Source organism: Paramacrobiotus metropolitanus, unplaced genomic scaffold, assembly GCF_019649055.1.
Source record: "Paramacrobiotus metropolitanus isolate TYO unplaced genomic scaffold, Prichtersi_v1.0 Parri_scaffold0000063, whole genome shotgun sequence".
NCBI lineage: Eukaryota > Metazoa > Tardigrada > Eutardigrada > Parachela > Macrobiotidae > Paramacrobiotus > Paramacrobiotus metropolitanus.
The window spans coordinates 78381-104958 of NW_026570283.1; the positions used below are offsets into that span (position 1 = coordinate 78381).

The window sequence follows — 26578 nt, forward strand, 5'->3', positions numbered from 1 at the left end:
GTAATGCGCAGCACACGACTCGGTGTTGTAAATGAAGTGGTCAAGTGTTTTTTTATTTACCAGGCGCACGGCACAAACTGCATTCATCCGATGGCTTATTGACGATTGCAACACTTGTTTGTGGTCAAGGTGAGAAGAATTGCGAGTTTCCGGTGGCCTCTTAAGTGATGATTTGTTGTGACTCTAGATCTTCGAATTCAGCAAACGTGGAGCAGCACTGCACCTGAAGCTTAATTACCTTAATTACCTTGCGCAAACTATTCGAAATCAGAATAGTGATGGCTGAAGAAATTATTTTGCAATGATGTAACTGCGGGGGCGATTTTTTTCTCTTTGACCAAGCGGCTTGCTTCCCGCTCTTCAACCACCGGAGACCGACTGCAAACGAATACCGATCCGCGTCAATTCCTATGGATAATGAGGTATGGATTCTATGGATACATGCAGCTGTCTACATCAAATGCAGGAAAACGAAAAGCATAATAAAATACCATATCGCCTAACGGAATGCCAGACCGAACTGTCATCGTGTATAGAACAAAAGTAAGAATTTTTGTAACTGTCGTTTTAATTGAGCTAATTTTTTACCCCAATTTACAAAGTACTCGTATTTTCGGCTGTGCAGTTCAGTTTCTCAGTTATATTTAGCTGTTTTAAGGCATCTCTTTGACGCACGCACGCCCGGCTTTTGGGAGGAAAGCATTAGATATTCTTAATTAACAAAAACCACACAATTTGTTTCTAGAATTTTAATTTTGTTGGTTGATGGCTGATACTGCATCAGTGTTGCAGGTTTCATCCATTTGAAGTTATTCGCGGTAAATTTCGCCGGCGTTCAGTGCCAGAGTGTTGTACAGGAAAACGTCTTGAATTCGAAAGACCGACCCTAGAATTATATCAGTTCTAAAAATGTCGCGCGCTGTCTCGGGTACAGCGTATTACAGTGTAATATTTTTCATGCGGTTCTCCCCAACATCAACGAGCAACCAGGTGTAAAGATGGCGCTGCTGCAAATCCAGAAGGCGGTACTCCACATTGTTCAGTCCGTCTTTCAGCATTCTTTTGTGCGTTACTTCGAGTAGTTTCGTGGCCATCGGGTTTTCCGGATTACGAGCGTCGTGTTCGTGCTTGATCATTGTATAACGAGCAGATTCCGCTGCTGGTCGGTTGATTTCATAATCACTTAATTCCACCCGTTTCATGAGATCATCATCTTCTCCGCCTACAACGAAATCCGTTAGCCGTTCACGCCTGTTTGTTGCACACATACTGAACTGCAGATTAACACAAACCATCAGTACCCACCGTAACATGCCAAAACTCGGCAACGAAATTACATACCTCACTTTTTAAAGAACAAAAAAATCTACAGTGTAAATACGCAAATCTCGGATCTCCATCCATATATACTTCTATCCAACATATGTCGGCGAATAAAAACGGCTTGAGAATATGTCGGTAACATGGGTGCAGAAAACATATGACATGAGTTTTTATTGCAGTGATTTTATTTAACTGTTATACAGCCGAAATTTTTTTTCTGTCGGATATTTAACGCTAAAAGCAATTATGTACTCTGTAATGGATTCGCTTACCCCATCCCCAATAAGAATTCGAATAGCCGTTGACTTTAGTATACTGTTCGACAGTGAAAGCTGATGCTCCGCCGATCAGCTGTTTGTATGGCAGAGTGTAATTGAATTTATCCACCGCCACGCTGAGATGCCGTGGTTGCGCGGAACAGTGGTACATGTTATTGTCTTGTTCCGGTAACAAGTCCACGTCATGGAATATGAAGCATGTATACCTTCCAGCTTTTTGTGCTTCCAGGAATCCCGCATTCAATAACACGCCTGTAAATTTCTCATAAATATTAAGGTCAAGTTCGTATCATTTACTCAAAATTAAACAATAATTTATATTAATATAACAAGAGCTGCCAACAAACCATTTGCAGAAAACAATTTGCAGTTTTCACTACGATTCTATGCGGAGTGTCCACTGCCCACTGAATACGTAATTTAGTGTGTCAAACTGCCCAAAACCATAACTGAATGGCTGTTTTTGTTTTACCGACACTGATAAGAGTGACTGCAGAAATCGATATCGTTCGTTCAAACTTCCGATGGGAAAAGAAAGAACCTGAGCCTGAGCAACTAGTACTGCGCGCTTTAATGTACTTACCTCATTTGTACAGAGTTTCTCACTTTTGGAAACCAGAGAAATAGTAAAATTTGATAATACGCTTTATTACTATTTTCAAATACTCTCGAAACACGTTCCTAATTACAGCGCAAACACAATTACTGCAACGCGATATACTGTACAATGTACATACGCATTTACGCACCTTTATTAAAAGTCGTTGTTCCATTTTGCTCCACAACAAAAACTGTGTAGTCTAGCTGCTGCCTTTGGAAAATTGGATGATAATTCACCAAAAATATTTCTACAATGCACGATCTTTCAAATAAGAGCAAATAAAAAGGAAATAAGGAAAATAATTTAACTGATCAGTTAATGTACAGTTAATAGATATCAATAATTAACTTTCAAATATGACCATTAAGCTTTATATGCTATGGCATATCCGACGAGATAATTTATTTATAAAAGCAAAGGTTTACCTTTATCTGTTGTAAGAAAACAATTGCGCCTTACTTAAATGCTCTGCTCGATCACGAAACGGTATTATCACAGCAAGTTTTTCTTTGGCTTGGCAGTCACTCGGTTTCCAGCTTCCGGTTGGATCCAGTTGCGACGCCGTCATATTCAGCACAGTCTCCGTGGCATTCCTCTTATCGGGATTAATCTTCCCCAGTAGACCGTCCGGATAGCATTTAGGCAGGAAGACGGGGAATATATCGTCGGCATTAAAAGTGGAATGCTGCCAACATCCTGATTCATTGCAGGAAGCAATACGAGGCCGTAAGAAAGAATAGTGGATGCTGGTCAAGGATATGGTGGGGAAAAACAGAAAGACGCGCGACCGACCGGTGAGAACCGTGACGAAAATATCTGTCACCGATAACAAAATGATAAACCCTAAAATATAGCGAATAGGCCGGAATACCGTTCGGGAGCGGACTTGCGTGTAGCTGCCCTGTTTACCCAGCATTTTCTGTGCATTATAAACAAAGTGAACTGCAGAATAAGGATTCAGCCGATCCTGGAAATTTCTATTCCGGAAAGAGTGCTGGGCATTAGCATTTACGGAATGCTAATGCCGCGTCGTAAACGATCACTCAGGATAATGCACACCGATGCAGGATCATAACAATTTTTGAGCCGTTACGTGACTCTCGTTTGTGTGTGACATATATGCTGGCGCACCGAAGGAAAGAATGTAGTTTTCCTTCATCGCAATTGCGGAATGGATTTCTGATGGTGGAAAAAGTTGCTGTTTCACAGCCAAAATAGCTTCCGGCAACAAATTAAGCGGTTGTATCCGTACCACTGTTACTGCTGCCAGCTTATGTACTCGTCCTGAAGTGTGACGACGCTCCGCTCATACTTGACCGCACTACTGTCTATTGTGGAGGTAAGTATTCGCCTATTAGCCGGCAATGGGTACCCCAATTCCAGTAATAATGGAAAGCACATTGCCTTTGCACGAGACTAGTGTAAAACTGTGAACGTTGATGGACTTCCGGTTGGAGATAACGGTGTAGATGTTGCATCAGCTGGCGGAGTTAAAATGCCAAGAAAACTTCAGAAAAGCAAAGCAATTTTTAAGTTTTTCTCAATCTTCGGATTTTGAGAACTATTTCATGGTTTTTATCTGGGCCAGATTTATCGTATGCGGAATAGTTTTCATCCTGTATCGATAGTTCGTACCTTCTAATTTTCTTGCTCGCCGTTAAGATGTCGCACAGAGCGCCGACCGAGAATTTCCCTCTGGATCGCAAGTACGACGAGTTCGCTGATCCAGCTAATCGTATCTTCGCCCCGGCGCCATCCACTGGTGATCGATTTAAGAAGCAGTTTACTGAAATGGGAGTATTTCCCCTCGCTATTACGGCTTTTACAGCGATGGCGGCATATGGTAAGACCGTGAGCGTTACGATTAGAAGCACGATTTTGAATACAGCAGTTCGCCAATAATGATGCACCAGTTCTCAGGGAATTAGATTCTTCAGCTTCATTCGTTTTTGGTGTGATGTAACCAGCTGGTAAATTTTATTAATACACTAAAGATTACTTATATGAAGATTTAGTGGTTGCAGGCGCACAGACTTTTGCTGAGAGAACTCGGAAACATCATCATTTATGCTTACAGATGTCAGCGCGATCCTGGGTTCGCGAGCTCGCCCTTCTTGGTTCCTTGAATAATGCAAAACTACATATGCGTAATGCAGCTTCGTTATTTGGCTCAGGTTTAAACATATTTTTAGTGATTTAATAATTGCGTGTGATCCTCTTATTTTGTTTCCGGTTTCGTATGTTCTGTGTCGGCCGTAATTCCGTAGTGATCAGTTAAGCATATAATGCGTTTAATTAAATGTTTCTGCTATTTTAGTGGATTTTTATTTGTATATAGTATATTCGGAATGACGGATCGTTTAACAAGAAAAATTTGTTTCTGCAGGAATTTACAAGTACCGTCGACTTCCGCAAAGGGATGCTATTAGCACTACGCTGTACTTCACCGGATTGCGTATTGCAGCGCAGAGTATGGCCGTGGGAATTATTGCCGTGGGAGCGGTTAGTCATTTTATTAAGAACTATAATGCCACTCCGGAAGAGCGTGCTGCCGCCCACCGCTGATGCGCTTCCAACCAGGGTCACCAGGATTGTCTTTAATTCGTTTTAATTTTGCGGAAAGAGTACTAGAGGCTGAAAGCATATTGGATTATTGATGTTGGTTGATTGGTTTACTTCATTGGTCAATTAGACTTCGGAGTGCGTGGTGTTTGTTCGCTGTTCTGGGAATTGTTTCCCCCGTGATCATTACTTAATGGTCTGATGCTGCTGTTTTGCTGGCGGGTATGGATGCTTGTTAATTGATTGGTAGTGAATTTAAAAGAAAAATTGTTCCTTCTTTTTAATCATTCATTTATGGATTGGATTCCAGATCATCTTTGATGACAGCGAGTCCTTAATAATTGACAATAAATGGGGTGCAAACGATAAATTCCTAGCTTGAATGCAGAAACCATAACCATACCGGAACCAGCAAAAATCATCAGCATTTCGAGTAATTAAGTGTTTGGAATTATATGTATTTTCGTTTCGATAAGAGTGAACACTAAAAATGATTTCAGACTAGATAGGAGATATTCGTTCATATCCGCTCATGAGCGTAATAGCCGCGTATACGTCTGTGTTCGGTATTATCCACGTGATCCATTTCGACCATTGCCACCAGCCAGGCACATCCACACCACATCATGCCAATAACGTGCATGATGATGAGCATAAACATAATCACGCTGAGGAAAGGATATTGGAGAATGAAGGTCTCCATCTCGGTCCAAAAGGTGCCACCGGAAGGCCGCCACTGGTAGTGTCGCGGGAAGACCGGTGGCGCATGCACGTCGGCAACGATTCGTGTGTAGAGCTTCCGGTATTCCCGTCGGACTGCTGTGTAGTTCAGACTAGATAGGCCATCCATTAAGCGGCGCGATTTGGCATGATTCAGCAGCCGGAATCTGTCGGGATTCTGAGGATTTCTGGCATCGAGTGTATGGCGAATCATTGTATATCGGCCAATGGAGGGATCGGGTCGGCGAACGGTGTAACCCGAGTCGTTGAGACGATAAAAAATGTCGTCGTCTTCGCCGCCTAAAGAGAACTTACTGAAATTGTTATAATAATGTATTCCGATCGTGTTTGAACCAAGCTGATAAAAAGCACACAAGACAGAAGAAGCAGCCAATTTCGACAAACAGTATACCAACTTTTGATTACTAGAGTAGTCTTTAGAATATGTTTTATGTGTTTTGTCTGTATTGTGTATTCACGGAGGTAATCTCTTACCCCATCCCAAGTACAGATTCGAGTATCCGTTGATCTTTTCAAACTGCTCTTTCGTGAAAGCGGTAACCCCGCCCATCAGGATCTTGTAGGGCAGCTTGTAATCGAATTTATCCACCGCTGGCGATAAGTGTCGAGGCTGTGAAGCACAGCGGTACAGGTTGCGGTCATTTTCCAAAAGGAGATCGACGTCATGAAAAATAAAACAGTCACGGGAATCATTCACCAAAGCTTCCCTGTATCCCGCATTCAGAAGAGCACCTATCGTGAATTTGTATGTAGGTACAATTGCACATCGGCATTGAAGACAATCACGTCAGTACATTATGTTTAATTTTATGCTCATTCTTGTATTTACTAACAAGCTAAACGCAATTAGCCTTCGGTCGAATTATCTGTGTCTAATTCCAATAACATCAATTTTATTAAAAGGTATCTTAAGCGTGCACTGAAATAGTAAAACTTGTTCCCACGGATCGAAAATATGCCGTACGTACTGTCGATCGGTACTGACAATTTATGAATTATTAATAATTGCATTAACAAAGTTTTTTGGTCTCCTGATAATTGAAACACGTATAATTGCAACAATAAAGCTGAAACGCTTGACCTTTATTGAATAAGCCGTCTCCAAACTGCTCAACGACAATTATGCGATAATCAGCTTGTTGACGCCGTAGAACGGCATGCAACCGGTCCAATAGCAGCCCTGAAATTAAAATCGAAATGTAACTGGAACATTGGTTTAAGGGTCAAGAGTACAAATTGGCAACTGTTACAGCCGAAAAGCCGTCACTGTACAGAATAAATAATCTGTATTTGTATAAATTAATCACAAACTGATTCCAGTGTCCTGCAGCTGCTATAGCGATCAGGGTACACTACTCGTACCAATTAAGCCTTAAATATCTGCAACGTGCAATTACCGTTCTGGGCAATTTCTGGCTATAAGTCCTACATATTCCTATGTACTGCTTTAAGCGCACTTAAATGGGCCTCCCGATCGCGCAACGGAACAATAATAACGACTCGCTCCCGACTGGTACAGTTTGCGGGTCGCCATTGCCCTCCCGGCGACAAATCTGGGTGCTTGGCTTCTATTGTAACCTCGGAGATATCTGGCAGTTGAGGGACCACAATATGACGAAATCCTGTCAGATATGATATATTGAGCCGGCACAGAGAGGAATTCGACGCTGGCTGTAATTCGTCCACATCAGGTTCCGTAGTGAAATTGGTGACCGTTGGAGGAACGACGGTGGTATCTGGTGCAGAACTGTTACCATGATTAGCAATGCTTTTGTCGGAAAAGGAGTTCCATGACAAAGCAAAATAGTTAATGGTGATCCGGTTGTCCCGGAAAAGAAGTGCGGGGAAGAAATGGAGAGCGGCGAAAATACCGACCACGATAAGGAGAATTCGGAGGAATTTTCTTTTGCAAAGCGCATCGATCATGCCTTGCAGTTTCATTAAAAGATCAATTAATGGGTTTAATGGGCGGCATAAGTGGGCAGTGTGGTTGTAAAATTAGAAATATGTAAAAGTATTTGACATTATTTAATAGCGTCTGCAAGACTGCAACTACACAGCGATACGCTGTACATGGAGCCTTCGTAAATGGAGCGGAAGAAATGCGTTGCGATAGGGTATGCTAAAGTAAGTGATACTCTGATAGCCGCAGATGTTTTCAGTTTTGTCATAAAGAACCAGTTTTTAAAATTGTATACCGCTCGAAGCGGTATAAATTACTACAACACAGTACGTACAATCACTGTTAATCACTTCTTCGACGGCGATTATACCAAATGCAGGACATAGTCAACACGACAGATTTCCAGCTGAGCGCACGCATGCACCTGTATAGGTACTATACGGTAGGTGGTGCAATCGTGTAAACAAATATAGTATATAAAACGAAAACAACTTGATTAGCTTGAAGAAAGCAAGTAGTACTGGGTAGTGCTTGCAAGTGCAGACTACCCCGAGTAAAACAGTTTGTAAAAAATACGTTAGCTAAACGTTAGTTAAAGGCCAAAATTCGAACGGGTACGGTGTGCAAAAATAAGCACAAAATGCGTTTATTACGTACCCATTAATTTTCAATTTGCAAATTATGGGAAGAGAGTATTTTCAGTCACAGACACAGGGTCATCTTACATATTTTGTGCAACTATTTATTGCCGAAAATATATAGACTATACATAAACGAGTCACATAATTATTATAATGTGCTTATTGTCTCTTGGACTATTTTATGAGAAATCGTTATATCACATTTCATAGAAATGCCTGGACAACAGGAGCATTTCCAAGCGGTTGAGACAAAAAGTTGATTAAATCTGATTAAGTAGTGCTAACAATAAAGTACAGTATGCAACAATAATCAAGTACAAATTTTGTACGTTCAGGGGTATTCACACTGCGCATTACAGAAAACTTTCCAAGTTCTCTGAGGACAATTTCTTGTTCATCTCGTTGACACAGACAGGCGGATTGGGGGATATGTAGAAGCTGGTATTGCTGGGAACGGAGGCAGTGTCGTCGCTTGATTCCTTCGGATTCGTCGTCGGGTTGTCGCGATCGGATGGATGCGTCATGCTGTTAGCACACTGCGCACGGGTGACAGTCTCCAGCAGATTTGATAGAACATGCTGTTGCCGGTCGATTACGTCACATAATCGCGTTACCCTATAAAGAGGTGCACCAAACATTATTTATTCGACCAAAGGAACACACTACCCATTCTCAAAATATTTTGAGAAAATCGTACTCGTTTTTCAGCTTTTTGAATTCTACTTTCTGGAGCTTCCCAGTAAAATCTTCGTCAATTTCATCGATTGTGCCAACAATGACTTGACGTTTAGTTCCTCCAGCAAGGGCGCGTGTGATCTAGGAATAGGTCATGGTTTAACGGTTTCATCATTAAAGTGGCATTTTAAGATGAATGCTCGGCTATATTGCTGTACCTGCTCCCACCACGAAACGCCGAGATTCGGATAAAACCTGTATGTCTGAAGGTGCTTGCGGAAGAACAATTCATATTTGTCGGGCAGCAAGCGTTCGATGAGCAAGTGGAGATCGATTTGGTTCTGAAGGCGCAGGCAGCTGGCATTGGACAATGTGGCGCTGATGTCACCGACGGCCAAACCGGTCTAGATACCACATAACAAATTCAGGTTGTATTCCCCTAAGCCACTTCTCTTTTAGCTATTGTTTCACATGCAACAGTTTGCAATGAGATGGCTCAGATGATGACCGCTTTTTTAGCAGATGCGAACGCTTTTTGAGTTGGGAAATTACTGAATACAATAAAAAACCAACCAATAAGTTTTGAAGCAGGATGGGCATCATGAGGAAAAACACCACCAAAACGACGAAGGTCATGGCAGGAAATGGTAACTTTCCCATCAGCATTGGTTGAATATAATTTTGTATGGTATCCACATCGCCGATGGTCATGGCGCCGATGCGAAGAGCGGATGTGTACAACGTTATATGAGACGTCAGCAAATTTTTGGCTTGCAGGTCATCGTCTTGCTGCAATTAACAAACTTCCATTTTCTAATTATCAGGTCAGACCGTATTAAAGTTGAGCTTATCAATATTTCATAGTATACCTGGACGTCGTAGAACTGCGAACTATTGGGAAATATCAGCACGGGCATCAGTTCAAAGAAGGTGACGGTGAAAGCAGCAGTCAGAATGAAGAAGAAGAGCGAGACCAGCATCAGTGTTTTGAGCACAGCAAAAAACATAACTGCATAGATTCCCACTCCACCGTACGGTTGGAAATAGCGGAGGAGATTGAACCACGCCAAGAATATGGTTAAGGAGCCAACTGGCCACGGTGTAATGTCGTGAACCTTGTCGGGATCGCATTGCATGAGATACAGCGTGATGTATGCGATACAGCACGAGCACATGGACAATTCCAGATAATTGACGATGTCCAGAAAATAGCGGTATCCCTGAAGTAAAGTGGTACAATGGTCGGATCGCATTTGTAATACTATATAACTGTACAGTCCACTGTAATACTATACTTCAAGGAAATACACTTCTACATAAAATATAACGCTACATAGTTCTTCAAGCCAATATAGTTCTACAAAGAATACATAAATATTTTATTAGATTTCCTTATTTTCTAGCGCTGGTTGCCTGCACAGGCACATATTATGTTGATTGTACCAACTTGTACGTGAACTTCGACGTACCTTGGTGAAGAACTCCATAGACTCTTTAATGAGCAGCATACTCAAGAACACCAAAATAAATGCCACGCAGGCGTAATCCTTGAAGTGGTCAATCTTTCCAAAGTAACGTCCGTTTATTGTCCCGTTGAGCAATCGGGAAAAGCCAGCCTTAGGTACCAAATCGGGTTTGTACATCAGCATATTGTCATAGGACTGTCGTATCAAATGAGGGATAAGATCAACGAAGACGCCTTGTACCACCATGTACGTTAACAATGACAGGAAAACACAATACATAATCGTGAATGATGTATGGAAGTACATTCCGTACATTTTCCTGCAAAGCGGAGCCTTTTATTGTAACTGGTTTTGTATCTTTCGTTCAAAGCTTACCATTTTTGTTCCAGTAAAGCACGTGTGAGGGGATGAGTGATAAGAACAGATCGGTTCAGTCGGGAGATTTCCTGATCAGCAAAACCAGCGCATGTTACTTTTATATTTCACTGCATTCGCCATAATAAATGGCTTCTATGCTTACTTTCAGCAGTTTTGGAGGTTCATGATGCCGCTTTCCCAACTTTTGTATTTCTATACCTTCCAACACACTGAAGTCGTACGTAATCTGAAACCGAGGATTCCGTGAATTGAAAAAAATTTCTACTGTTGTTTGCTTCGATAAAAACCCTTTTCTTACATGAAACTCGCAGTCCAAGGCAGACTCTGCTACAGATGGCTGAATACATCGGTCCAAAACGATCTGCGAATCGAAACGCGAAGTTAACTTTATAGATCTGTAAAAGGTCAACGAGATGTAGGGTTGCCGCATCGCGAACCTTCATTAGATGGGGCGCATGTCGCACTAATCCCAGTGACACCGAGCCGTAGACAAATGACGGCGTCGTGAGAAACGTGTGCCATCTGACGTCATTGATGAAGGCGGCCGTCACACAATGCTGTTTTTCAGCAATGCTCAGGTCCAAAGGTGTCCGTCCTTTGCGGTTAACGGTTAGTATGGCGCCGTGCGCCAACAGGCAGGATGTTGTACTGGGATGATTTTTCAGTGAGGCTAAATGGAGCGCCGTATCCTGCAGACATTTTACCGTTTAAGAAATTGTTTTGATATAATATTTATTTTACGTTCACAAGTTTTTTTCAAATTGACATGTATTCCTGTGCGTGAAACCCGGGAAATTTTTTTGCTAAAATACAAGGACTTACACCTTCCACGTCGGCGTAATCGATGATCTTGGGATACTGACGTAAAATAGTTGCGCAGACATCTACAAGCAACATAAATTATATATAAGTGCGTGCCGGTACAGCAACGTCATCGAAATCGGATTTTTGATTAAATAATCACTGATCCTGTGAGCGCTCACCAGTATATCCTTGTGCTGCGGCTTTGTGGAGAGGCGTTTGACCATTGCTCTCACGAAAAATTAAAGCACCTTTCGATAGCAGCAGCTGTACCACTTCATGACTGCCGTTGTTTGCAGCGTAGCAAATCGGTGTTAAACCTAAAACAACCAAGTGGACAGAATCGCGTGGAATTATACGACAGCATTTATAACTATACCGGTAAATGGCGGTAATCATTCGAGCTTACCGTCCTTATCAAGATCGTTGATCATAACACTGACATCTTCCCGTTCGAACAACTTTTTAATCAGTGTACATGAACCGCATTCCGCCGCGAAATGTAGGATAGTCTTCAGGGCATGCGTTTTGATATACACATCCGCTCCCATTTTAACCAGCCTTTCGAAGGCTTCCACGTTACCGTAAATAGCGGCGTAATGCAGCGCTGTGCAGCCAAAATTGTCCGGCATATCGATGGCTTCTCTAAGGTCAGCTCTCTATTTCACAAACCCGAGTATTCAGCATACGTAAGCACATTTGACACTGTGTTCGCAAAATTAATATCGTACAAATTCCTCATTGAACGTATCGGCTTGGGCCGGGAGCGTCCCGAATATGGCGGACGCATGTAGACTAGTTCGTCCATTTGGATCCGGAAGGAAGGGATTGGCTCCGTGCTCCACTAAAGCGCGCAGTGCCGCCCAGGCTTCTGTGGACGAAGCTAAGGTCACGGCAGTTCGACCTTGAGAGTCAGTTGCATTGGGATCCGCACCCTATTATTTGTACAACTGCAATGCAGGGATATTTCGTATGACTAATGCCGCTTCAACAAAATTACATTTTTTATAAGGAACTTGATCATGACGGAAGAGTTGATGAGGGCCGCACGATGGATGACCTTTAAGCCTTCGTCGTCACCCATTGCCAGCGCTCTGAGAAAAGCTTCGGGTTGTTTTTCTTTCATAATCTCCATTACAGTGAGAAGGCCCTGATAGCAGGCTAAATGTACGGGAGTTGCCTGAAAGCTCTGTTAAAAAAAGAATAGAAATTTTGATATCATAGATATTGTAAATTCGTATTGGTTATGACAGTGCCTCTCACTGACCGTTGTTTGTGGCTTGTCAACCGGTGCATTATGCTCCAATAACTGCGCAATGCACTTGAAACGCCGACACTGCACGGCCCAGTGCAACGGCGTGGAGCCTTCGGTGTCGCGGAATTCCACCAACGCCTGAAGATCACATCCGCTCGAGGCGGGAAATTCGGACAGGAAGTACTGGAGGACATTCTCGCTACCGTCGGCGGCGGCCACATGCACGGCATTTAGCTCGTGAAAGCAGCGGCGGCGTACGCGCAGATCGGCGCCGCACTTGAGAAGAATCTTAACTGCCTGCAGGTTGTCGAGGGCGGAAGCCAGGTGCAGCGGTGTTTCCCCATAATCGCCACGGACGTCAACGCAGGCGCGGTACTCGGGCTGTTCCAAGAGCTTCTACACAAATTCCAGCGGTAAACAAGTATCTTGCTATGACTGCGTGCAAATGGCTGAAAGTGTTAACAATTGTCTACAACTCATCTTATTTATAACAAATCGGTATCGTTTGTGTTATTATTATTAATTTACATTTCTGTTACCAGTATTAGAAATTAGAAATTTAGTGCAGCGGTAACTGGGCTCAGAAATTATTCAGGCATCTCAAAAAAGTAACAAGCTGTTTTACCGCCGTAATTTTTGCAATCAGTTTCTACTCTCCAGAGTATAGTATTCGAATGTACTTGTGAAGAGAGTGTTGTTATCGATACTCTGTCACTTATTGGGAAACACGGTGTCGGCAATCAGTGAAATACAAAACGCCTTTCGGCTATTTATAGGAACCAGTCTGAATCCAAACATTGTATCGTATGCAGTGCCATTTTTTATACAACATCAAGCAACATGCACCCTTTGTCCTAATCTAAATAATGACGAATACAAATGGATCGCTTTATGAATAAATTTGAATACCAGAACTAGGGCTTTGACATTAATTATCTGCAAAAGTGCTGATAATCGTAATTCGGCCTGTCAAATTAGTGAGAACGGGTTGTGTTAAGTAGTGAATACAAAGTAAATACGGCTTTCGTCACACAGTAACTGGAAACGAAAACGACTGTACTATTACGAAAATATTAATGATATTTTTCAGCTACGGATATGGAAAAATTGGTATTGTATGATTCTTACCAATAATAAAGGTATATTGCCAATCCGAATGGCGGTGTGCAAGGGAGAATCTTTGGCAAATTCGTCGCCATGTTTGGCATTAATGGCTTTGATGACCGCCACCGAGAAGCGGTTAATTGTCGGCAGGCGCATTCCAAAAGGTGACTTGATACTCCGCTTGGAGATTTTTTGCTCTGTGTCGCCTTCCGTCATTTTCCCCGCTTTCCGGCGTAAACTGTGGATAGCAGCCAGATCAAAATCTCTTACCGAATTACTGCTCAATCTATTATCACGACCCATGTTGTGCTGAAGTGTTTTGTAGTGTAGTATAATAATTAAGCGAAAAGAATTGCTCGGTAACTTATATGGTAAACATTATTGCACGCGACAGTTCACCGAGTTCCTTAGATAAATGAGATTAATTCTGATTTCAGTGAAAACACATGTACGCGATCGGATGGAATGTCGCAGTGGATGTGGGTTTGGAATTTCGTTAACTGCTCGCTTGTAGTTTCAAACTGCATATCGCCTGCAGGCGGTGAACGGCTTACCAGTTTTTTCGCGTTAGTACAAAGTGATTGCAGTGTTTTAAGAAAATCTCACTCGCCATGTTACTAACATATATTTCAGCGGTTAAATCAGTCATCGATGTGCCATGTAAAAACCTTGTACTAATCCGATTGTGCAGTTCCAACCGGGTATGTTTTCCTTGAAATGCGCCCAAATGTGACCGACGTGACGTCACTTTGTTTTGCCGTAACCAAATCAAATTATCTGCTGTTTAAGTTTATCATATTTGTATATGCGCACCGTAAAATACTGCTTCGCTGAACTAATTTTTGCATCGAATAAAGAGCGATCAAATCGTTTCCCAAACACTTGTGAACCGAGCATGAACCATTTAAATAATTAAATCTTATCGCAGTTAAAGTTTCATTTTACCGCATTCTGTGGCTAAAACTATTTTCTCGCTACTTTAGGTATATACACAGGGTGCATCAACAATAAACTGTATTTGTTTCTTTCTCACGATTACTGATACTGCAGTATACGTATACATACAGTAATCGCCATAATAAAATTAGAACAGTCGCGCGCATGCCATAAGTGTGCCGCTAGTGTACAATCCGACCGGCAGTCACTGGTGTCAAACACTTGCAACCGGAAGCAGCACCCACAAATCCACAACTATGACGCTCAATCACCCAAATACCATTACAAACGCGTCAGTAACAGTAACAGTGCATGTTGATAAGTGTGATGTTATCCGTGTTAGGTGTTGTGCATGATATCTGCATGATAAAGCAAGGTAGTAATTATGCCGCCAAAAAGGGTTTATTGTTGTTATGGCGCAGATCAGCCGTGTTAGAGGTACTACGAAAAATGGGAACCGCAATATCAAACTATCAAGTCAATGGCCACGAAATTAATCATACGATATCCAAAGTTTTATGAAAAATTTGAAAGGTCAAGGGTATAAAATTCACAGCATTGCCTTTGACTTGCTTAATGAATTATACAATACACATTCTTGATAATAAGATTGTTTGTGATGTCAATTGGAAGGAACTGCTGTTTAATACGACGAATTTTTGGGATACGGGTTTTGAATTTTTCCGGTCGCATTAGTAGAAGTGGGTGATTGTGAAAACCAATACGTACTTTGAAATATACTTGCTCTTTACTTTCAACTGTGACCGCGTATTAAATAATAACTCGACTTTTCAGCCGTGATATGCGCGTACATCGTATGTCATCGTCAAGTGAAGATACGGAAGCTAGCCATCTACATGTATCTGTACATGTATTACGAGCACACCGATTGCCTGTTTATTTTCTCTGGTGTTAAACTTCCGAAAGCATTTTTCAGAGCAATGACTTTGATATTATAGGGAAAAATAATAACAGTGTTCTTGATGTTTATAACGATCTTTTTCGCGTTTGTAGTCCTGCAATCAAAGAATTACAGCTTACTGAAAGGGTGGCATTCTTATCTTTGCATTCGCTATACTCGTACGGATCCTGTTGTTACAATTTTCGAAGCGCTGTTATTATCAGAGTAAAAATTAATATGTAAAATCATTGCTAAGTTCATGGCAGCTCGAATTTTCGTATCATTAAAGCCTATGTTGCGCATTCTGCAATTAGATCTGATTTATGACGACTTTCGTAGAATTTTGTTTAATTAGCGCTTTGAGGGGATTGGAAACATTGTAATATTGGATATTATGAATCTATAATGTAAACATGTGCAATAATGTAATATAACGTGCGATAATGGACAATGGTTATACGTGAGGTAGGCTTAGGTAACTATAATTATTCTTTCACCACGCCACAATGATGTACGAATACTTCATTTTGGCTAACGAAAATTATTTAGGAATTTGTACATCATTTCTGGCAGAATTGTGTGCCGAAAACCTTAGTTGTATTATCGACTTAAGGCTTTTAAAACTGGGTGGTCATATACACAGATGACCATCCTGTGCGTACAAGTACATCTATGCGCCTTTTGTATATATTCGTAGAGAAATTTAACGATTACCAATCTCTGGAACCGATAAGAAGCTCTAGTAAAGATGGCTTCCGGTAAGCCAAGCTACATACGGTATGGTAGTATCTTATACTCAAAATTTTTATAATTATGATGTTATGATCTTTATACTTACCCGTAAGCTAAAGAAGGCAAAAGAAATACACAGGGGTTATATATATTCGTACATTACTGTACAGTAATACTGTAGGAAGTATTGTAATACGTACAATGTAATAACTCTCTACAATGCCGTGAGTATCCTGCGCTATTGCAGTTTTGTATTTCAAATTCCCACTTACTTCGAAGAGGGCTCTCCAAGGTTCAGGACATTGGTATTTACCGACAAAATTAGCAATAAATAGCGAACATTCGAACATGCAGATAGATCTTCTGATCAGCATCAGTTACCATTTTACACATTTCTATTATACGTCACAACAGACGTTTCAGTGTGTACAACATAATCAGAACTTCCGTACCAAAATGAAAATTATATCCATATATCACAATGTTTCACACGCGCATCAGCAGTTGTTAATTATTATAGTAACTTCAAGGTCTTCATATTAGCCAAAAAAATTGATCGTGTTCTTACACTCTGCAAATATGCGTCCGCTTAGCAAAAGTTTTTAGTTTTACTACAGTTCCCTGTAATACTCGTGCTATGATGGTAAATTCGATGAAAAACTGTTTAAAAGTAAACATTTTTGGATGGCCTTAGGCATAGTATTGGCCTCATAAACGTATATTATGTGAATGCTTGTGAACAATTGTCGGATAAATGGAAAAGTAAAAGAACTTCAAGCGTCAGTAATCTGAACCATTGCGCACAGGTATGTTTTGTACGTCAAGCGATTATTTTCGGGGGTGCAATAAGCAACGTAAATGGTTTATTATTTTTGAAACGTTTTTGCAGCAAAATATTATACAACCAATAAAACCATATGTTGGGTTCGAAGTTACGAACACCGGTAGGAATAATAATTATTATTATCAAGTTGAGAGGATCACTTGGCGAAATCGGACTGCACTATGCAGATAATTCTCCATAATTCTGTGAAAAGCAATTCATAACAGACCATTATCTAAATAATTTTGATTTAAAACCCTTAGATTAAACTTTAAAAAAAAACATTTATTTTTATTTTAAAACATGAAGAGCTAAACAACTTATGCCGAAAGTTGAGTCGTATTCATTTTGCACTAGCACTGTCATGACCGTATGGGCTGCAACGCTAGCACATTGTATACAGACTTTTAAAAAGGATACTTCTATACTTCTAGCAAATTGATCGTGAATTATACCAGTATGCTCTGTATATACAGACTGGTGGTTTGAAAAAATAATTTCCCTTGTCTCTCTGCTTGTTTTTCCGTTTTTTGTTCGTCTTACATTCGAGAAACGTAAAGTGTTATATAAAGTTTGCAGTCGCCGAGATAATTCCAACGTTATCCCCAGCACGTACGACGTGACTTAGCGATAAAAAATTAAATTTCCTTACATGCTGTCTTTATATCACGATTTGTTTACCTTGTTACCACACCGCGACTCACCGGCTCGGTACAAGTCACTAGGTAGTAGGTACGTATGGCGTTTTAGGAACATTCACCGTGTTTGACTACAGCACCTACAGCTTAATCACTCTCATCAATCCATTATCAAATCCAAAGCATCATCGAAGGGTTTTTTATTATCTGCAATTGACCAATATCAGACACCTACCGGCACATCATCGCCGTATAATTTCGGTGAATCAGCTGGTTGAATAAAAAGCATAATAACAAAAGAAACGCCAACTACCACCTCTTGACAGAGGTTTCTCACAGCGAAGATTGTTGATCCACACGATTATCCTCCATCCTTCATAGTAGTCATGCGTATATCTATATGCTGTATAACTTATACACGACTTTTATTGGCCATTGGCTGACACGTAACTTCCGGTAGTTTAGCCATGCTTCGTCGGGTTTTCAGTCGGAAAGTTGCTAATTTTCGGTCAGGTTTGGCCATAGTAGAACTCCCGGACTGCCTACCAGTCTGATTCATGTGTATGGTCGAAAACACAATATACGCCAAGAAAATGTTATTGTTTTCCTTTAAATTTTTATTGATTGCTGTTGTTAGACAGTGTGTTTGCAAACAGAATTTTGAGGATGCCGGTGGTTATTCCGGGTCTTTAATAGGAAAAGCCTGGAAAGTAACATCCAAACATGGGCAAGGATACAGTACTAATATCTGCAGTACGCCCCAGTGTCAGATTACCGGTTAGTGTGTTGTTGATCTGTGGATTAACATGGCTTTGATTGTTGGAATTGCATTAGTTTTTATCCGCAAGTCAACAATTTTGCAGGTGATTCGATGCTTAGTTCGGTTAATTTTTCCATCGATCCCTGCCAAGATTTCTACCAGTTCGCTTGTGGCAACTGGATAGCCAAGCGTCCATTATTCCCGGCTGAAAACTACCGTTCTGTTTCGGGAGATCTACAAACCTTAGTGCAATATCAACTCCGAGGTAACAACTTCCGTTAAGTAGTAAATTAAAAAAACTTATAGAAGTATTCCAGTTCCAGGCGCGCTAGAAATATCGTATGCCATAAATTTGAGGATACTTTTAATTAAGATTTTGTACAACCTTAGAATTTTGCTTGTAGTCATAATCCGCGTTTTGTCTATAGATGTTCTGTCAGCAAAAACCGCATCCCGGCTTGGCTCCGCCCAAAAGAAAGCAAAACAGTTTTACGCCCAATGCATGGATGAAGGTGTGTTGACAAAACACGCAACCGAGCCACACGCAGTTCTTGTTTACGGTGAACGCTTCGCAGGTTTAGCGGAACGACAAGGAACCGCTTCATTAACCACATTATTATGCCGTATCCTGGGCGGTTGGCCATTGATTACGGCTAATTGGTCTGCTGCTAGCTTTGATTTCTTAACCGCGACCACGGAACTAAGTCATTGCGGAGTGGGTGACCTCTTGCTGGATATGGCGGTCGCCCATGACCCCATTAATTCTACAAAGAACGCCATCTTCTTGTCGCCCGCTACGGGTTTTGGTAAAGATTTCCTGCATATCGCTAATGGACAGCGATACATTCGCATGTATCCTAATCTGATTAAGAATGTCGCTCTGTTTCTGCGTTTTGGCAATGCGCCACCGAAATTTTCCATGGAGAATCTGGACTATCTGCTACGCTTGGAGGAAGATATTCACGAGCTCCATGCGTTGCATTTATTTTTGACCAACGTCACCGCCGCCGCGGCCGAGTACTACGCGACCCAGCCGCTTAGCGTCGTTCCCATGAATGTCTCAGAGTTTCGGTCCACGTATTTTTTTCGCTCCAACTTTGCATCCAACTTGATTAGTTATATGCAAATGTTGTTTCACCGTTCGTTAACAAATTCAGGGCTTAATTCCTCTAAAAATTTCGTTGTCGCAAATAGTACAAACGTGTACGTAGCGGCGCCATTAATCATGGAGGCTATTGACGGAAAACTAGCTCAGCTGGAAAACAGCAATAAGGGAAGACGTTTATTGGCGAATTATCTTGGTTGGCAGATGATTGCTTCGTATAGCGCCACGCTTCCAAAAACGGTAGGACAATATTTTCAGGACCAACGACAAATTGTTGCCGGTGTGACAGAAGGCTTACCGAAATGGATGGATTGCATTAAAACAGTCCGTACTGTCCTGCCGGCTGCGGTGGGTGCGCTGTACGTGCAGAAGTATGCGAAATTGCATCCTACCGCAAAATCTCAGGTACTTGTATCCAAAGCTTCGGCTTCGTAATTTGTAATCGATGACTGCTAAACATCATTAGAAAAACATAATGCGTCTCTTTGCGTAATCAACTAAAGTAAGTCGTCTTTACTGAAATTCTAATTTGAGTCAATACAATAATTATGCATGGTGCATCACCTTTGCTTCTACGTATATTGAAGCTGCATGTTATTTTGCAGGTCAAGCAAATGATTTACAATCTTCGGCAAGAATTCCGCAGCATGTTATCGAAAACCCAGTGGATGGACAAAGCGACACGATTCCAGGCGTTGACTAAGTTGAAAGATATGCTGGAATATGACCTTTACGAAGAGCATCTTTCAGGGAACAGTAACGTGGTCGATAAGCTTTATTTCCAGGTTGGTGGTTGCGGTGTATACAGCTTTACTATTACTGAATGGCACTTTGTTATATATGCACAGTATTTGCGATTTGCAAACTTTTTGCAGTTTGATATGAAAGAGAGTTTATTCGACACAACAGTTAGCTGGGCAAGGGTGAACACGGACAGGAATCTTGCAAAAATTGCAACCGAAAACAAACGAGACGACGGTTTCCTTACCATGGATGCTTCAGCTACAAATGGGTTTTATAATCCATCAGGAAATTATTTAGGTAGTTGCCTACTTCGGTGGTCTCCACACTTTTCAAAACTTTTGGCTTGTCTCACCGTCAGTTAATGCCACCAGGTGCCAATCGCGCTGTTTCATTATTCGGGAGTCGGGACTCGGGACTAGGCCTAATATAAATAAGGCCTTGTCCCGAATTCGAAGCGAATGTCGTTGCGATACAGCAACTCCACCGGCCAGGTGCTTATGGCGGGCACCCGCCTTGGCGGGCGCATTAAGGCGGGTTTCAATATCAGTGGCGGGCACCGCTTAATTGCACATTGCACTGAGGCATCAAGTGCGCTGCACTTGCCTAATCGGTAGTGCACTTCTACTTTGCCACGAGCCTTTTTAATTTGAAAAGCTTTTGTGTATTCGCCTTTTTGTTTTTCGTGACTGAACTCGTTCTTTTAAAACTGTAAGTCAAAAAAACGAACGTTTTGTAGTCTTTCTGTTTGTTTTAACTGTCCTGCATGTAGGAAGCAGGTTCAATCACGTGACCACCTAAAAACAGAAAAGGATGTAAAGCTATATGATGTGGGTCGCTTTGACACCTTCAGAATTTCGAATGATTTTTTGTAAAGTTGAATAAAAAACCAACGTATCCTGACACCATTCTATATTTTCTTAAGCAGCCGTTATATATGGTTATCTGCTTTAAAGCCCCAAACAAACAAAAAGGACCTTTATAAAAACTAACAGCAAAAATTGAGAATAGTAAGTTACGTAGATAAAAAAACGCACAGAATGATATTGTCAGTGTTAGCTACTTAGCTGGCATAATGTATTTAAATGCTTAAAAAACCGTTCACCGTATGCTCACAGAGTCTCGGGCATACCCTGGTGCCGAGAAATTAAGCAAATATCATTCTAATAATTATGATGTTTTATCGCTAATGACAAAATTTACATTCGATTAAGTCTTCTAGCCGTACTGTTAAAATCTACGAGACATTCAGGCTACTAGTCAGAGACCAGTAGCGAAAAACGCAATTCGGTCTACTAACTGCTTACATATATCATATATGTAAACCGTTTTTGCTTTAGTCCCATACAATCTTGTTTGACACCATTATTTTTTTTATCAAAAACAAATTAAAAAAGGTTTCACCCTGTATCACATAAAAAGGTTGAGAAAAACGCAATTTACTCAACTCTTCCATTTTTTTTACTGCAGTTTCCCCAGTTTTTTTTCCATTTTTTTTAATAATTAATGCTACAGCCTAAGTGTTTTTTACCATCATTTACTTTATTACAGAACATTCTTTTACCTGTTTCGATCTTTGAATTCGAGCAAAATTGGAAATGCTTATTTAGAATGCATTCTTTGTTAATAAGCTGCGGTTACCAGATTTAGGCTGTGGCCTAAGTTGGTAGCCTGAATCAAAGACGTTTCCCGAAAAAATTCTTTGAATTTAGGTTGCAACCTATTTCGTTGCAGTATACAACAGACTTTTCGTTTGATGTCAAGAAATGCTGTTACCTTTTAGCTTCCGCAAATAAACACTGAAATTGTGAGACCATTTTAGGACTGAAGCAAAATTGGTCTTCTTTTCAAAGTGCCTCTTTTTTGTTTCGCTTTGGTCGAAAATTGTTTTTCAAAACAGCTGCTTTGAGCGGTTTGTCTTTTTAAATATCAATAAAATCATCTTGTTGTTCTTAAGCGATGAATGCTCAAAAACACGTGCTTGAAAAATGATATCATTTATTACTTTTTTCTTTTGCGTCTCATAGCAACTTATAAATAAAAGCCAGATAATTGGCTCTGTAATGCGCTAACGTTGGACAGTTATTGAACAAACCAAACTGATTATATATATGCATAATTTGGCTTGCTGTAAAGTCTTAATAATTTTTTCAGTGCATAAATGCCACAAAATGGCATCGCTGTTAACTCAGACAGCTACAATTAAAAATTAAATTAACCTGGCGCTGCTCCAAACCGTAGGCGTAAATATCAGTGCGTGTTAGGTGAAGTTGCCATCTCTTTTTTTAATGCGGAATGTTCGTATAGTTATTAGTATTGAACTGCTTCAATGTCCTAATTTTATAACTGTCATCGTCTCCACGCAAGCTTTTTGAAAACAAAATATATATTTAAAGATTTTGCGTCTGTGCCTTTAATCTAGTATTTTTGTATAAAAGAAATTAATTCTTTTTATTGATTTGAAAAATATCTACCAAGGTTAAGTGAATCCTGGAGCCAGAATAAGTCCGCAGTCAGAGTAACGGGTCACTGGGACATTTATCCTGCATTACGCATTTTTTGAATTATAACTAAGCAGCTTAACAAGTCGATTTAAAAAGATCTGGTAAATCTTTTTGTAAACAGTATTGTAACGGTTGGTTTTAAAAAGCGTGGAGTAGCGTTAGTAAGCTACTTGCTAACGCTAGTTATGACTTGCACTAGCAGCTTGATGCGCAGCTAGCGGGAAAGTGCACTGTGCAAATGCATTTCTGCATTGCCCGCTACCGACGCCCGCCTGATGGTTTACCCCCGCCTTATCGCACCCGCCTTGGCGGGTGCCCGCCATAAGCACCAGGCCACTCCACCTCGCGAGGTGGCTTCGCGTACCGTATCTGTAGGCGTGGCCGCTACAGCCATCTCGTGCGGTTGAGCAACCGTACCATAGCGAGATTCGCTTCGAAATCGGGACGTCTTTTTCCTAGAGTTGGGCTTACAAAGCAGATTCCTTACAGTTACTTTGGCACTCACGTTTTTGCCTGCTGCTCTAATACAGCGTCTACACTTGTCTATTAATATCATCAACAGAATAGCTAATATTGCCAGTTAATTTATAGTTTTGTATGCAATAAAGTGACTGAATTTTCCTTCGAATTTTAGCTATTTTGGCGGGGATCGCACAAGCTCCGTATGTTAATTGGTTTGTGCCAAGCTTCTATACCTACGGCGGTTTAGGTTGGGTTATTGGGCATGAAATTACCCACGGTTTCGATAACGCGGGTAACTAAAACTTTGTGTAATTAGTTATTACTACTAACAATAAGTTGCTGTAGTATGTAAGTTTGACAAATCTTGGCTCTTTATCAGGATCGCAACGAGACGAGCAGGGGAATATTTTTAACTGGTGGTCCAACAAATCCCGAATGGCATTTGCTAACAAAGCCGCCGAATTGGTCAAACAGTTCAATCGATTTAAAATTGGCGAGCGCAGTGTGGATGGTATGCTGACGCTAACGGAGAACATCGCCGACTTAGGCGGCATCAAAGCGGCTTACGGGGTATAGCCTACTATATTTTTTTAAATAATTATGTAATTAAAACTTGTTGAGAAAATCTGGAAGAAATACACCTTCCTTTACTTTTAATTTAAGCCTGATTTAAGCCTGATACAGAGGGTTATTCAGCCAAGTGTGGTCAGCGCATTAAAAAAATTCCTATAATTCAGCCGTAGCGCAGAGTCAGATTCTAATAATTGTTTTATTATAACAAATTAGTTTTGATGCTTTTTGCAAATTTTTGTGACAATCGAGCTTAAACAGCCCGCAATATTGGCTACTGACCTAAAGACTCCGACTCTAAACCTTTGACCAGGCAAAATTTGGCTTTCGATGATCTGGCCTTAAAAGGATCGTCTGCTTTTCAAATCTGGATGGTTTTAATTGTGAAAAACGACGATCCGAATATTTTTCATAGCAAAAACGATTCCATATTCTTGCGCGTTCTTGCGGTAGGACGGTTGGAAAAAACGCGAAAACAGGAAGACACTCGCAGGAGCCATGCTCATTGTGCGAATTCTTACTCACGGAGCTATAGCTATCCTTTTCGTTCCTCCACAAACTAAAGTTGTAACGCAGGTCTTTCTTCACAATTTACAATGTTCATTGATCGAAAAGGACGCTCCGCGGATTAAGCCTGGCAGAGAGGAAGAAGTCATCCAGAACCAGAGATGTGCTCCCGGGAGCACTGCTGAGAAAACAAGGATGTTGCTTCCTGATCGAAAAAACTAGTAATTCCTTCTGAAAAAGGATTGTTAGAAACCCTGACAGGTTTTCAATGGATTATGGCGAAAACCCAAATTTTAAATTAATTTTGAGTAAAGGGAATCCATTTCCTATAGCTGAACTGGTCAACTGTTGCCAACATGGGGGGGATAAACTTAATTTTTTCATGGGCTACAGGATAGCGAAATCTTGGCTCGGTTGAATTCAGAATATGATTAAATGTTCTGGTTATCTGATAAAATTTTTAAAAAAGTAAAATAAGCCTGCAACGGCTAAGCAGAAATTTTCCAAAAAGTGACCACACTTGGCTGAATAACCCTCTGTACAGTTGATTTTTAGGCTTATATCCGGAAAACAAAACAGTTGGACCAGCACGAAGAAACCTTGCCCGGATTCGAATTTTATTCCCCTAGACAAATGTTCTTTTTATCGGCTGCTCAGGTTAGAATGCTGGAAGCACTGCATTTCGTGTCTTAACAACCATCTGCAAGACGTGACCTTTCGGTATTGACAGATCTGGTGTGGGCATTACGATCCAGACTTCCAACAGTTAATGCTTTTAACTGATGTCCATAGCCCCTTGCAGCTACGAGTGAACGCTATCTTCGCCAACTTAAAATCATTCGCCGATGCCTACCAGTGTACGGTTGGGACGCCGATGAATTCAGAGAACACAGTGAATTTGTGGTGATAAACAGCACGCGCAAGGTTCATTACCAGTTCAATGGGGTTTATAATTGTTTTGGTTTTTTTTATCCATCATGCCAGCGGATACGTACCATTCTTAATAAGTTTTCGAAGCCATAGAAGCAGTAAAATGTATGTTGTAAATATTATAAGTTTCCTTATACCGCGCAAAAAGCGTCTACGCGCTTTTGCTCCAAGTCCTACAAATATGCAAAAAATTAGCAAAAAAACTTTACCTACAGAGTAGATACAATTAAAGTTTAATAATATTGCGGCACAGCCGTATTTGCATTTTGCAACGCTTGGTAGGTATTTTCCAAGAAGTGTTTTCAGGGGTACACGAAAAAGGCTACAGCTATACAGCTGTACAGAGGGTTATTCAGCCAAGTGTGGTCACTTTTTGGAAAATTTCTGCTTAGCCGTTGCAGGCTTATTTTACTTTTTTAAAAATTTTATCAGATAACCAGAACATTTAATCATATTCTGAATTCAACCGAGCCAAGATTTCGCTATCCTGTAGCCCATGAAAAAATTAAGTTTATCCCCCCCATGTTGGCAACAGTTGACCAGTTCAGCTATAGGAAATGGATTCCCTTTACTCAAAATTAATTTAAAATTTGGGTTTTCGCCATAATCCATTGAAAACCTGTCAGGGTTTCTAACAATCCTTTTCAGAAGGAATTACTAGTTTTTCGATCAGGAAGCAACATCCTTGTTTTTCTCAGCAGTGCTCCCGGGAGCACATCTCTGGTTCTGGATGACTTCTTCCTCTCTGCCAGGCTTAATCCGCGGAGCGTCCTTTTCGATCAATGAACATTGTAAATTGTGAAGAAAGACCTGCGTTACAACTTTAGTTTGTGGAGGAACGAAAAGGATAGCTATAGCTCCGTGAGTAAGAATTCGCACAATGAGCATGGCTCCTGCGAGTGTCTTCCTGTTTTCGCGTTTTTTCCAACCGTCCTACCGCAAGAACGCGCAAGAATATGGAATCGTTTTTGCTATGAAAAATATTCGGATCGTCGTTTTTTACAATTAAAACCATCCAGATTTGAAAAGCAGACGATCCTTTAAGGCCAGATCATCGAAAGCCAAATTTTGCCTGGTCAAAGGTTTAGAGTCGGAGTCTTTAGGTCAGTAGCCAATATTGCGGGCTGTTTAAGCTCGATTGTCACAAAAATTTGCAAAAAGCATCAAAACTAATTTGTTATAATAAAACAATTATTAGAATCTGACTCTGCGCTACGGCTGAATTATAGGAATTTTTTTAA

General features: G+C 40.8%; 5 protein-coding genes across 9 annotated transcripts; 2 read left to right on the forward strand and 3 right to left on the reverse strand.

Annotated features, from left to right (window-relative positions):
• Positions 1-550: 550 nt before the first annotated feature.
• LOC129593736 (beta-1,4-N-acetylgalactosaminyltransferase bre-4-like) lies at positions 551-3369 on the reverse strand. Of its 2 annotated transcripts, XM_055490187.1 has the most exons (5): positions 2662-3369; positions 2351-2449; positions 1596-1853; positions 943-1222; positions 551-886 (listed from the first exon to the last, which is right to left on the reverse strand). In XM_055490187.1, exons 1-5 carry the CDS (start codon positions 3116-3118, stop codon positions 796-798), a joined length of 1185 nt encoding a protein of 394 aa, XP_055346162.1. In that variant the 5' UTR covers positions 3119-3369; the 3' UTR covers positions 551-795. The 2 variants fall into 2 exon arrangements, with proteins under 2 accessions (XP_055346162.1, XP_055346163.1); XM_055490188.1 differs by having other exon boundaries at positions 551-1222; positions 2662-3368.
• Positions 3370-3687: 318 nt separating this feature from the next.
• Positions 3688-5134, forward strand: LOC129593666 (uncharacterized). Of its 4 annotated transcripts, none has more exons than XM_055490099.1 (3): positions 3688-4045; positions 4227-4376; positions 4589-5134. In XM_055490099.1, exons 1-3 carry the CDS (start codon positions 3865-3867, stop codon positions 4765-4767), a joined length of 510 nt encoding a protein of 169 aa, XP_055346074.1. In that variant the 5' UTR covers positions 3688-3864; the 3' UTR covers positions 4768-5134. The 4 variants fall into 4 exon arrangements, 3 of the variants coding, with proteins under 3 accessions (XP_055346074.1, XP_055346075.1, XP_055346076.1); XM_055490100.1 differs by having other exon boundaries at positions 4227-4349; XR_008691109.1 differs by having other exon boundaries at positions 3904-4045; positions 4280-4376; positions 4589-4702.
• On the reverse strand, positions 5044-7616 carry LOC129593665 (beta-1,4-N-acetylgalactosaminyltransferase bre-4-like). Its single transcript, XM_055490097.1, has 4 exons — positions 6963-7616; positions 6587-6685; positions 5980-6237; positions 5044-5784 (listed from the first exon to the last, which is right to left on the reverse strand). Exons 1-4 carry the CDS (start codon positions 7444-7446, stop codon positions 5285-5287), a joined length of 1341 nt encoding a protein of 446 aa, XP_055346072.1. The 5' UTR covers positions 7447-7616; the 3' UTR covers positions 5044-5284.
• A 540-nt stretch (positions 7617-8156) lies between these two features.
• On the reverse strand, positions 8157-16902 carry LOC129593664 (transient receptor potential cation channel subfamily A member 1-like). The gene is made up of 18 exons (XM_055490096.1): positions 16866-16902; positions 13753-13966; positions 12637-13020; positions 12370-12558; positions 12101-12304; positions 11779-12028; positions 11552-11689; positions 11391-11452; positions 11006-11257; positions 10867-10929; positions 10711-10794; positions 10566-10636; positions 10194-10509; positions 9594-9944; positions 9298-9513; positions 8943-9128; positions 8747-8865; positions 8157-8664 (listed from the first exon to the last, which is right to left on the reverse strand). The coding sequence occupies exons 2-18, from the start codon at positions 13942-13944 to the stop codon at positions 8403-8405; spliced, it is 3339 nt and encodes a 1112-aa protein (XP_055346071.1). The 5' UTR covers positions 13945-13966; positions 16866-16902; the 3' UTR covers positions 8157-8402.
• A 1284-nt stretch (positions 16903-18186) lies between these two features.
• On the forward strand, positions 18187-25415 carry LOC129593728 (membrane metallo-endopeptidase-like 1). The gene is made up of 10 exons (XM_055490178.1): positions 18187-18535; positions 18622-18783; positions 18947-19030; positions 19094-20028; positions 20229-20408; positions 20499-20664; positions 23503-23622; positions 23710-23900; positions 24963-25064; positions 25138-25415. The coding sequence occupies exons 1-10, from the start codon at positions 18316-18318 to the stop codon at positions 25312-25314; spliced, it is 2337 nt and encodes a 778-aa protein (XP_055346153.1). The 5' UTR covers positions 18187-18315; the 3' UTR covers positions 25315-25415.
• Positions 25416-26578: the final 1163 nt, after the last annotated feature.